The sequence below is a fragment of the Diprion similis genome, chromosome 14 (genome assembly GCF_021155765.1).
Source record: "Diprion similis isolate iyDipSimi1 chromosome 14, iyDipSimi1.1, whole genome shotgun sequence".
In the NCBI taxonomy this organism is placed as follows: domain Eukaryota; kingdom Metazoa; phylum Arthropoda; class Insecta; order Hymenoptera; family Diprionidae; genus Diprion; species Diprion similis.
In genome coordinates, this window is record NC_060118.1 from 12,102,975 (window position 1) to 12,116,629 (window position 13,655).

The 13,655-nt window shown below is 42.0% G+C and overlaps 1 protein-coding gene across 2 annotated transcripts in view; it reads right to left on the minus strand.

Moving 5' to 3' along the window:
- Positions 1 to 1,386: 1,386 nt before the first annotated feature.
- LOC124414724 (hemicentin-2) overlaps positions 1,387 to 13,655 on the minus strand; it is a 142,551-nt gene continuing 130,282 nt past the window's right edge. For both annotated transcript variants that reach the window (XM_046895760.1, XM_046895759.1), the window contains exons 9-10: positions 2,303 to 2,481; positions 1,387 to 1,707 (exon numbers count right to left, since the gene is read on the minus strand). In XM_046895760.1, coding sequence (XP_046751716.1) covers positions 1,432 to 1,707; positions 2,303 to 2,481 — 455 coding nt within the window. In that variant the 3' untranslated portion in view covers positions 1,387 to 1,431. The remainder of the gene's footprint in view (positions 1,708 to 2,302; positions 2,482 to 13,655) is intronic.

Below are 13,655 nucleotides of genomic sequence, written 5' to 3' on the forward strand. Positions count from 1 at the left end.
CCCATTTATATTCGACAAACACACTGAACGAAAACGAATTTCGATTTTGCTTGATTTTTCGTTTTGCACAATTGAAAGAAAAAAAAAATAAAATAAAAAAAACTAACCGTCACATCGGAATTGTTAAGATTCGGAGATAAATTTGGCGCGATACTAATTATCATAGTATATATATATATACGAAAATCAATTGATTCGCAACATTTTTCGAGATTCTATTCCATTCGGGTTAGTTAGAATTCATAACCGATTCAATCCCCGTATTATCTTACCAGTTTTCTTTATTTTTTGTTTCCTTTGAAAATCCCACGTCTCCGCAACCATGTTTTTTTTTTTTCGACACTGCAGTTTTTCTAATTGCAGTTATTTGATAATTTCGTGCACTTCTCTCTCTCATATCGTTGATTGGTCAAGTTTTTTCTTCTTCATTACTTTTAATACGTGTACGTATTTTTTTCTGCTTCTTCTTCAACGTTCATTATTACGATTGTTAATTTATGTTACACAATATATCCGTCCACGTCCATCCGTTTATTATACTTACTCGATACATCGCTACACCATATATGTATATAATTATACATCGTAACGATATAACGCGCGCGCGCGCGTGTGTGTGTGTGTCTGTGTGTGTGTGTCTGTGTGTGCATATATACATACATATATGTATATATATATCATACACATAAATTTGATTACCTATACAATTTATTTACACGGTTTTCTCCTCCATTTATTGTTAGTTATATGTATGAATGAATGGTGTGTATATGTATATTGTATACTGTAATATATGCACGGATGTATAAGTTATTTTCCCTTCAAAAATAATAATAATAATCAACCGCACGTTTATATATTCTCACACTATAATACACATTGTAATATCGACGATCTCGCTAATTGTAAGTTAATTACAAGTCAACAGTCATTGCACCTATTGTATATACCTATATATGTATAATTGTTATTAGGTCCAAATTTTCTTTACTGCAGAAAAATCTCTCCATCGTCCAATTATAAACAGTCGCCGCGAGATATTTACGTGCGAGAATATTTATCAATATAATAATAACTATATATAGGATACGAAGTTACAAATCTATAATCGTCCTTTTTAAATAATATTATACCCACGCGTCGATTATTATAAATTATTAAATTCGTTTTCGTTAATACTGCGACCTCAGGTTGATATCATATAACGATAATAATTCCTATCATATATACTATACATGAAGTGTTTGACGTTTTAAAGTCGAAAATAAAAAATGTCAATATTACAATATTCTATATTCGAGGTACTCGTAACACATTATGTATAACATATTACAATAATCGCATATTATATCTACACAATTACCATAACTTTTATCAGTATCATCATTTTTATTTTCAATTTAGTACCCATATTCATATATATATAATACCCTAATAGTTCCCAGGCGACGTTGACCACCGTAAAAACATCCCTGCAAACCGGACGATAGTCAGAGATATTGTAATACCGTGAATACTTGGTGACGGTCCCCGCAGAGAACCGGAAACGACGTTGAGACCGACGGCGGGACGTGTAACGTTGAGAAAAACTGAGGCGTCCGCGATGCCGGCCGATGATTTGACGACCATCGTCCATTCCCCGGAATGAGACCACCTTACCGAGTCAAAACTGAGTATCGACTGGTGGCAGGCCTTCGTGTCGCCCTCCTGAAAACGTTTTGAAAACTTTGAATTTTCGAATATCAACGGATGTAGAAGGTACGCGAACGTTACCGTCTGTATAAAAAATTAGGAATTGACAAGCAGACAAAAAGCAAGAATTCAAAAGATATCTTGCCACAGCGAGATTTTTTTCACCCTCTTTCCTAACTTCCGCAGAATCGTACGGTCAGGCGGATTCATCCTCTTACACTGCAGGTATAATACAAGTTAGACGAAAATGTAGGATTTTCGGGATACACCCTTGGCCGAATATCTATATATTTATATACATATCTCTACGTGTACGTATACGTTTAAAAAAAATTTCGGTCGAATCGAAGGGTCCAACATATATATGTATAGATGTGTAGGTAGGCATACAAGTGAGCAGGGTGAAGCGGAAATTTGCTGATACCGCGAGATTTTAAGCGGCGGCAGACGTCGTCCGCGAATAGAACTAACGTAGGCGATTTTTTTCATCTTCGTTTTTTTCTCTTTTTCCTTGCTTGCGGGTTGGAAGAGGAGGATGGGGACGAGGATGGGGGTCGTTTCTTGCTCCATTAACCGCGGCGCGCGCTCTAGGCTCTCGCTCTAGGCTCACCTCGACGACGAGCGCCTTTACACCGGCCACAGCTTCGCTCCCGGGTAGGTAAACTCGCTCCTCCGAAAGCCATAGGAGCCTGGTGAAGGTCGGTTCAGCGCAGAATTCGACCATCACCTCGAGCGGCTGACCCTCGACCGCCGTGACCGTTTGAGTCGACGGCCGCACCGCTGGACCGCCTGAAAGATAAACAAAAATTAATTTCCTCTATTATTCTGCGGGGGGATAAAGTAGAAAAATAGTACATTATGTAACAAGGGAATAAAAGTAATGTGGGAAGGCCGGTTCGCGATACAAATCCCTGCCTTAACGACACAGCGCGCGATTTTTTTCCGATGATCGATATGATGGTAACGTAGGGCGCTATAAATATGATGTTTAAAGTTGTCTTTAAAATCAAGCGTGAAAGGGTGACCGCAACCCTTAAATCGAGTTCTTACTATTAATTTCCTCTTCTTCTTCTTTTTCGTCTCCTCTTTTTTGTTGCCGCAAGATAACTTATAGATCCCTATAACGCCTGTAAAATATGCATGAACTGTACATACAGCGAAGCACGAGAGCATCAGGGTGATAAATTCAAAAGCATGATAATCATCGCCTGACCAATGGAGCCTATAGCTATGCATCGTATAAGGGTTGCGAAGTAAGAGAGGTTGTTAAGTGGTGGTGAGTTTGCCTCGGTCTAGTTTGCCGTCAATTCGCGAATGAGTGAGCAGGGTAGGGAGACAGAGGCGGAGACAGGAGGGAAGAGAGAAGAGAAAGAGAGAGAGAGAGTTAGTAGTTTGCGCTAATTGGTGCCAATTGGTGCCGACCCGTCTATCCAGGGCCGCGAATCGTCCCGGCTAGCTCTTGAATATTCGTCGTCGTCGGCGTCAAGAAGGCATCTCCTGGGCGAGGAGAAGAGGAGGACGAGGAGGAGGACGAGGAGGAGGACGAGGAGGAGGAGGAGCGTCGCTGGATAGAGAAATACTACAACCTGCAAGTGTGCTTCGTCCGACCGTCCAACGTCGATAATATAATATCCACCGGCTGCACCCCGCGGCACCCCTTCGCAAAATACCAGAAACTTGGCCGATGGTATAGGAGCTATAAGCGCACGGGGAATAACGATCTCGAAATACAATTTCCAAAGTGCAGAGTGCTCACGGCCACTTGAGGCACTTCCACTCATCTTCTTGTGCAGATTGCGCAGTACAGTATCTGCACTTTGTAGGAGTTCATACGATGAATAAAATAATATTTCACCGCTCGTTAGTAACAGTAACAGATCCTTGGTGTCTTTTACCGCCATTTTATTTTTCAGAGTTACTTAGCAGGTACGTAGCGTTAACGATTTATTAAGAATATTGGAAATACGCCTGCATGTATGCAATTCAGGGTACACAGTCAATTTTACCGATTGACATCGATTGGCAGAATTTCTCACTTAAAATACCATCCGGAGTGAATTTCTGATCAATTTTAAGCACCATAGAAGTATAAAATGTGTACAGGTACAGACCTTGACTTGAACTATGGCCAAGATCTGATTTCCCCAGCAAGTTTTTCGTGCGGAATACTTGATGCAATTTATTAGTGACACGCAACGCAGCGAATCGCCGAGTACCAAAGGTTAAGAGAGGGACAGGAAAAAATTTCGATTTCGATACGCAGCTACATATAGTATACGGGAGGGGAGAAAGAGAGTGAAGAAAGCCTAGTCGAGATGGTAAATTTAAATTTATGGTAGAAATATGCCCTTCTCCTCCCCCCCTGCTTCGAGCTTGACTGTATGTCTATGTACATACATACATACATACATACATACATACATACATATATATACGCGATATAGGTATAGCTATACATAGGCCGAGGAAAACCCCGCGCGAAATCTCCTTTCGCCACCGCGGCCAACGGCTCGAATAACAAATTCCCAGCTTGGGGGGCGGGGGCGACGATGGGATGGAGAAAGCTCGTTTGAGGGTGCGTCTCCCCTTTTGTCCGTCTTCCCTGCAGCCTATCCGTCCTTCCCTCCATCCCACCTTCCTCCTTTCCCTCCTTCGTTGAACTGTCGATGAGACGCGCGACCAACAACGCGTGTACAAGGGAAGAAGAAAAAAAAGGACAGAAAGGGAAAAAAAGAAGTCAAAAAAAAAAATAAATAAAAAAAAATAGAGGAAGGGAGAGAAGGTAAGAAAAAACCCGAAGCACGTCTCCCGAGGGATGCCGGGGATATGAAGACGTCTTTGAGGAATATAGTCGCGAACAGTTCTGACGATTCTCCCGGGTTTATATAAGATAAGTCGTGTGTGTGCATTCATCTAAGGTATACGTATGTGTGCACAGTAGGTATACGAAGAAGAGGGGAGAAAAAATTTTTTGATTCCTATACGTGATTTTTGCCGCCACGAATTTCTTTCTGGCGATGGCACGTATGTTTCAACGCGTCTGGAAAACTGCCAGAATTCTGCAGACCACGTCTGATACACGAGTTGTAGGTATGGGCGGATGGAAGCCAAGTTGCTGCTGACGTTATATTACGACTACCCGTACAGAGGGCACATTTTTTTCCCTAAACTTCACTTTTAACGGGTTGAAATCTATGATCCCACTTTTTGTGTATGTGTACATAAATACCTGTACCTATGTATTATCCTTTCCGTTGCCTTACTGAAGAAACTCGCTTTTTTCCACTGCAGTTGGTCCGTGAAAAAGGACTACGAATTGCAAAAACTTGACAAGTAAAATATCGCCATTTCTAGACAATATATATATATATATATAAATATACTTACGCTTGTAAGATATGTTCCATAAATACGAACGAAAAAAACTATTTTTGTAAAATAAAGAGGAAAAATATTCCCTGAGAACAAGAAGAGAGAGAGAGAGAGAGAGAGAGAGAGAGAGGTTAAAAAAAAGAACAAAGAAGAAAAACTGGCTCCCTCTTTCCGTTGAACCTTATAGCTGATGGCCGCGTAAATCTTAGGCTAGACTTTATCGTTAGCTTATGTATGAAAATACAATGGAAATAAGAAAAGCAGCACAAGTTTTTTTTACTCGAAAACCCGATATTTGCCTGCGGAATTTTGCATATTATAACCGGGTTGGAATTTACGGTCCCACGATTACAGACAAGTCTGGATCTTTTTGCTCTAAAACCTTCGTAAGAACTTCAATCTAAAAAGAATCTAGGATTAGAATTTTTTGTTATACCTACCAAATATTCTCAAACTGACCGACATGGATTTTTTTTTTTTTTTTGTCATGTTTGTCGAGTGGTTTCAAACTAAAGAGGCTTTGGTTCACGAGGGACATTTAATTACTCAAAATGAAACTTTTTCCTTCTCTATACCGTCGTAAAATCATCAATAGAAAAAACAAGAATATAAATTTTAATATCGATTCACCAATTTGCAGAGACGGATTTCGTCACAGTGTATAAAAAAATTACAAGACGAGCAAGAATATTTTTTTAACCTCCGCGAACTTGGGACCAAAATTGCGGCGCATATGGCGAGGGATAAACGTGTCCTATATGTTACATGCAGCACGTTCCGAAGAACTAAAATCCTGAATCGTTCCGTATGTAGGACGGATATAAGACAGGTTTAGGCGAGAGTAGAAGAGGAAAACGGAAAACTGAGGCAGCCGCGCGGGTCTGAGGAAATAGGTTTTCTTTTTATGGTAATTGTCGTCGCTTCCTCCGGGTCTAAACCTCAAATTTTATAGCAGTTGCTCGTCGGGGATCCCATGCCTACGGGTTGCCTACGGCGAGGCGGACCAATCCTCGCTGGGTTCGACGCCGAGAAAATTGGTATAGTTTTTACGAGGTCTATAGAACGGCACAGCGGGGTCGCTTGTTCTCTACCGATAATTTGTCTTGTTGTTGTGGAATCGCCTCTCCCCGGGGATCCGAAGCTGCGCAACGGAGCGAGAACTTGACCGTTGCATTCTCGATTCTAGCTTTTTTCTATCCGCCTAACGGCAAGCAACCCAAAATACACGCGTGACTTTCCTACATCCTGTCATTAGGGTTGCCAGCTCTCAGGCGGTTCATGCATATTCATTTCCCACAACTAATTTCCACTATTCAACAGAGAAACGAATTTTTATAAACAACGAGAGGAAATTGGCGATAAGGAATAAGGAAAATACCGTCGAACTGAAGGTGGAAAAAGTGTGAGCCGGTAATTTGCCGCCGGATCGCCTCACGGCGGCGATTTCGCTAAGGAATACCGTGGTTGGCACCCGGATATTAATCATCGCGGTTCGATTCTCAGAGCGTTGCCCAAGGCGACGTGAAAAATCTAAAAATTTCTTCAAAACTTTTTCCCCTCATCCCGCACGTCCTGTGATCGTTATAACTCAGGTACCACAGCTCACTACGACGGGCAGATCGAGGGTGAGAGAGACGCGTTGTCCAATATAAAAATTATCCGAAAACCGGGTGCACATCCATCTTCCACGGGATGAGCGATCAAAGCGAACGGAAGGAACGGATCGGGATTTTCGAGAGAGCAAAGTTTGTCGCGGTTTCAAAGCCTTCCAACGCCTGCACACGGTATAGTTGGCAAAAATATCCGCAAAAAAATTCCCCGTGTCGATATAGAATTTTCCCAAGCCTGAATACGCCAAGGAAAAGATTTTACGTACATAACAATATCTGGGTGTGAAAGATGAAGAAAAAAGTGACGAAGGTTAATCGTTTCCGTGGTGTTTAAAAAAAAATATGTATGTGTGTGTGCGTGTTTGTGTGTGGATATATATAATTTCCAGCTGCGAGGAATGGAAAGGACGATTTTTTTTTTTTGCAACGACTCGAGGGTTGTTTATTTCCAAGAGAAAGAGAGAGAGAGAGAGAATGATAAGATAAACATGTAACAAGAACGAAGTGTGAGTTAGTGCAGAAAGCAGAGTGCATGATCAAGATTCTGGGAATGAGAGGAGATAAGGTAAGGGTATCAATTATTAACCTTTTTTGGTCATATCTCTTTGAACCTTGGTTCTAAAATTACAGAAAAATCAATTTCTAATGTCTAACGCTTTAGTAATTGGTTGATTTTTGGAAAAGAAAAAGGTCCAAACCTGCCAATAACTGATACACTTACCTTACACAAGTGTGCTCAGGATGTGCGAGAGACTGTTTACTCTAACGAAATGAAGAGGCTTCCAGATAAGAGGTACGAAGAATGGACTGTGAGTGCGAATATCGAGAGAATGAGCACGTAACACCTTTTTTCTCGGCCACGAATCCCGAGGCGGAAAGTCCTTTTCGATTTGGTTCGGACGCGGGTTATAAATGGAGTTGTCGATATTATACGCGACGTGAATGAATGGCCGCGTCGAGTATTGTTTGGCTCGGACAGTCGCGGGGCGGAAGTAGGCTGGCAACCGGAACCGGAAACCAGACAACCCGATGCGAGTACGTCGCGAGTAGAATCGATAGCTCCGGTCAAACTATGCACTTTAAAAAAACTCCTGCCACGTTATTTCCCCGGTTAAATTTCCCGCCTCAATTCGCCCCTCGTCGTCACCTGCAGCAGGCAGCGATCCTCGAAATTCGGGACAGCCTTTTGGACATTCGCATCGCGCTCGTTACCCGCGAGCAAAAAAAGCTTACGAGCAATTAGAGAGCATTTCCAAAGCCCCGCAGAGCCGGCCGGAGTCGGAATTTATGCCTCTTCCAAGATATTACGACACGTTTTATGGTGGCGAGGCCCCAACGGACAGAGAAAGAGTTTTCAATATCGTAATGACCCGTGACACGCGGGGGAAACCAAAGAACGAAATTGATTTTCACGTCACGCTCAGTTCTTTGGCAGCAGTTCTACTAAGTTATGTGCAGTTGTATGTCTACAGAGTTTCGAACACGTCGTCCATTTCTTTTTTTTTTCTTTTTTGAAAAAATTCACATTTCAGGATGAAAGTAAATTTTTTAGAAATGTACAACGTTTCTATACTTTTTCCAGTTTACTCATTCATCCGAAGTTGTTTTCTTCTCCGCGTCACTTCGACGTCGACACATTTCTACCGTGTACATTCGTACTGAGAGAGCATTGCGCATCAAATCCTGAATTTATTCACGAATAAAAATTCCAATCTACTACCTCGTGTAGTAGGTACATACTAGTATTTGCGGTCGTGTTCTCAGCTCATACTTACGTCAAGCTAAAAGGTTCACAGGATAAAACTTGGTAAAGCAATCTCTCTGTGAGAGGAAGCCGAAAAGTCATACGCTAAAAGAATTTCAGCAAAACTGTATAAACGCCGCTCGAACGAAATGGAAGAAAACAGGAGGACCATCTTGTTCGAATATTTTGAAGTCCGAGATCAAACAACAAACAACGTGTGATCCGAGCATCAAATAATCGCGAGGAAAAAAAAAGAGTAGAAAAAAGACGAACATTGTTAGGCAGGTACCAAATGAAAAATGAGAACCGTCATCCCTTGCAAATCACAGAGACGTGACAATTTCTGATTAAAGGTGTGACGGTGACAAAAACGGCGGCAATAATGATAATAACGATAAAATAGAACAACAGCACGTCGGCGTAGCGATAATAATCATAATAATAACAACAGCGAACGCAGTCCGGCGGGTATGGGAATGGGAAGGAAGGAAAGGAACGAAGGGAGGGAGAAAAAGCAATTACGCCGTCGTCTATGAGAGAGGTGTGATCGCGGGCTTCCAGGGGTTGAGAAAAGAGGAAACCTCGACACGCACACGTCGCCCATCATCATACACACATCCCATATATCCATGAGACGCAGGGTAGGTATATTTGCGAAGGAAGCAAGCAAGCAAGCAAGCAGGGTAGGAAAAGAAGGAAGGAAGGAAGGAAGGAAGGAAGGAAGGCAGGATGAAAAGAGGGCAAAAAAGAGCGAGAAGGGAAAACCGGAGGTTCAGGCCCTTCGGGAGCACTTGGAAGCGTCGTCCTTCGCCCGCGCTAGATAAGCAAAAGTCGACCAGCGTACAAATAAAGAACCTGCCGAGGATACAGCGACGGGGGTGGGGATGGGGGTGGTAAAGGAGGCAAGGCAAGGTGGTAGGCAATCTTCCGTCCGACCCCCTCGCGGCCTTCATCCTCTGCCAAAATATCAAGTGTCAGAAATCAGCTCTCAAGGGAGGCGGTGACGCGGGAAGACGAGGAGGAGAAACGGTAACGAGATTGTAACGAGAGAGTCCGTCTCCCCCTTTTCACCCTCTGCTTCTTTCATTCAATTTTTTTCCTCACCCACTTTTCCGCTCTGCCCAGCAAAACTGGCGTGTTATAATTACCGCCGGATATCCCCCCACCCCTACGACTTGCATTACGACACAAGGCCATTTCCAAACCTTCATATCAATCGTCGTGAGGGTGGAAAAACTGAGTAAGAGAAGGAGTACGGGGGGGAGGAGGGAGAAAAGGTGCCTAGCCTCGGGTTAAGCACGTGGAGGAAATAAAGTGGGTGCGGAGCACCGAGATAGTCTCAATAAAACCGGCCCTTGGGGCACCACCGGGGGCGGAGGGGGGGACCAGGGGTTCCTGCGGGATCCGTTACCACTGAACGGTAGTGAAAACGAAGACGAAGGCGAAGGCTGTTCGGGATTTTGGATCTGCAAGAAGAAGGGGTGGAGGGCTGCCCGCAACCGCCGCAAATCCCAGCGAATAAATATATACAGGAAAGCGGCGTACAACGCCAACCGGATCATCCCTCCCGCCCTTCCACCCCCCTGCTCCACCATTTTCACCTCCCTCTACTCCACCACTCCCCCATCAAACCACGATTCAAACTCGTAGCCTGTAGCTGCTTCAGCCTTACCCAACTTCAGGGCGAACTTTGATCAGAATAATTTATCCCCCCAAATGGGAGACGGCCACATAAGACTGGTGGGCTTCTAGTTCCCGTCGGCGTTCGCGTTACCCCGATAATGGACGCAGGCAATAACCGGAAAACGGGGGGTGAGTTGCGAACAGGAGGGAAAATCATTGTCTATAAATCGGATCCCAATTCATTTTCAGACGAGCCAAGTACCGCGTAAAATCTTTACGCTATACCTACTCGATCGCTATATGTTCCCCAGGGATGGATGGAACTTTAATGCAGGCACCAGGAGACTGAAAACACGAAGCGGTATACGGAAGTCGTACAATTTCGAGTAGTCGGAAAACTCGTGTTTGTATCTCGAATTACTGCATAAGACATGACATTACATATTTTATTCGTTAATGACTTCTTTTCTAAGTTTCTCGATCCATATATTACTGTTACAAAGGGTGAAATCAACCGTTTTGTTACCCCTTTGCTGATCTAGAAATCAACAGCGATAAAATACGCTGAAGAGCTTTCAAATGTTACAAAATGAACAAGGTTGCTGCGTCAGCCAAAATTATTGTGAAAACAGTCTTGATCCTGACTTCAATATCTAGAAACACATATCATCAATAAAACATTTTCATTGCATAATTTATTTGTACCTGTTAGATCATTTCTTTCCACTCAACGACCCCCGTAAAGATCATTGCAATATATACAACGCTTTTTCGGTTAACTACCTGTCTCGTGAATACATCCGATTTCACACTAAATCATAAGACTAAAATATCTCAAGATAATCACGATCAAGATTAAAACCGAGATTCAAATCGCGCGCCATCCTCAGCGGCGTGACGTCATACGTCACGAGCGAATGGCTGTAGTTGGCGGTTTAATCAAGTGAATACGCGGCGGTAAAAGGTACTGAGATTTGAGTTCACATAGTACCTTATTATAATCTCGCAACGTTGAGTCGTAAAACTGCTTGTTACGCGTATCACGGCCCCTTACATAACTATGCGAGGAGTGTATGCATGATGCAGTCGGCGAGATTAGTCGGGTGAATCCTTATCTCGAGGGGAAGTATATACATAGACGTATGTATGCATGGGTAGGAGGATGGGTGGCCGCCGGAAGTTTAGGGCGCAGAAAAAGAGAGAGAGAGGAAGCAGCGGGCGTGTGTTCTTCGAATATATCAGGCTCACCTTCAACCCTTAGGTCGTACATATGACGTAAGGCGGTGCATACCCGGCGGCCTCTTTTATACTAAATTTGGGATTTAACCTGGCAGAGCAGCAACGGGAAATGGTAGGCAGATACTTTTTCGTTCTTAGGCGTAGGTCGTGCGCACACACACTACGAAATACGAACAGAGTACGGTACCTCGAATATTTACGACCCGCCTCAAGGATCGCCTCACATCGAAAATATTGTCCGGATAAGAAGAGAATGTCCCCGGGATTTCTTGCACCCGCCTACGATACTCGTTCCTTTAGCCTTAGCCCCGTCTTGCTTACGTTCTCAAGATGGCAGCCAGAGCCGAGTGAGATGGTAAAAACGAAACGCGTAATAAAAATCCGACGGACAAGGAAAGAAATATGTATAGGAGGGTTACGTGAGCTGCGAAATGAGGCCTTGAAAAGAAGACTTCTGCTGTTTTTCAGAATTTTTAAGACGAAATAAGGGATGTATTTTTGTTTACTTTTATTTTCTTTTTTTTTTTGTGTCTTCATTTTTATGCATAATACGTATAAAGAAAATACGTAGAAAGGAGAAAGGAGGAAAAAATCGTTATTTTCATATTTCTTAAAAAGCCTGTCGCGGGTGAGTGAGAGACGTCGAATCGAGCTTCTCTCGTTTCCTCTTTTCTGGGAACGTATCCTATTTTCTCCCTATACCCTCGACGTCACATACGGATTACTTTTTCAACACCTGTAACCCATACATACGTCATGTAGCAACATCTTTCGATCCCTAGAATGTCAGCGATGCTTACATATATGTAAATGTATAGTAATATGTAAATTCAAATAACGCAGGCATTGAGGGATGAAATACAACAAAGAAGAAGAAGAAGAAGAGCGTATGTAAAAAGAAATAATCAAGTGCTTAAAAAAATTTCTAGATAATTTTAATATACAGTCAATTGACAAACAGAATTTTTTTTTTTTTTTCCTGATACGAAAAATGTAAACCTAAATACAAAGTGAAAATGAGTTACTATATTATTTTCGATTATTATTTAGTTCTCGTTGAACTAAAAAAAAAAAAAAAAAGATATAATTAATTTGAAAGCCCAAGAATTATGATTCGTCTCAATTAAAATGAAAAACTTAGGTTATATGGTGACAAAATGGCGTCGACAACGAAGCTCTGACGTCACGATGAGATTTTCCAATGAAAGATAACACCTTTTCCACTCTCTTTCATACTTAGTTTTACAAATTTGTTTCATCCCGCTGTTACACTCGTATGAAATTCATTTAGACTGTGTTTTAGACCCCGTAAGACGCACATGTGCGACTGGTATTACCGTCAGTCGTGGGGCGGCAGGCGGAGCCTGGTCATAACCAAGGGGTGAAAACTGTTATCGAGGCGAGGAGAAGCTGCAGAAAATCGACGAAGCGAACCCTGCGGAACGTGGATCAGGAAGGCAGAAAAGTAAACCCGGATGGAAAATGATTCGACGGTGTAAATGTTTGCCCGTAGCTACAGCTACGGTGTGTCGGGACGTCGAGGCCGTAAAATGTCTCACATGTACAACCCTAACCTCACTTCACCTCACCTCACCTCTCATCTCATCTCATCCAACACCCGCTGTCTGAATACGGACGTACCATATATTGGCCAGACTCGCGAATATCCATAGATTAGCATAACTTCGGATATACATACGTGAACATACAGGATAATATGCGTACATTCTTTACAGCGTATCGACTGAGCTTTATGTCCCAACCCTTTATACAAAATTCAATATATTTCTCTGCTTTACCAACAGAAACATTGAAGTGAGTTATATAATTGTACAATTAAGCTGTGTGAGATGTATTATAGAAGGTGAAATTTATTTCCTAGACGAGTTTTGAAAATAATATTTTATGCTAATTGACAAAAATTTTATTACAATTATCAGGTTCATCGTATATTACATTGCAATAATTGCAATAAATGTTTCTTACTGAGTCGAAAGTGATTCGGGATTGAAAGAAGAATGAAAATTTTTAAATGTTTCAACATCTATTTTTGTAAATCGATCATTTTCAAAGTGCTCGATAAATAAGAGAAGCTTCGTAATAATGGATTTCTCCAGTGCATATATTTTTAAAGAACTTTCAAAAGCGTGGTACAACAAATTTCTTTACACAAATGATTTCACAATGTATAAAGCGTTCTACGAAAAAATTGTAAAAAAAAAAAAAACAAAACAAAAACAACTCTGCAGTTTTAGAGGTGCTAAAATTTTGCATAATCCGTATACCTAATTCGATATTTTTTTTACTACAATCCAGGCACAGGGTGTCCGCAAATTTTTGTGAAAAAAATTCCACGACTCGAACTCGAATTGAGA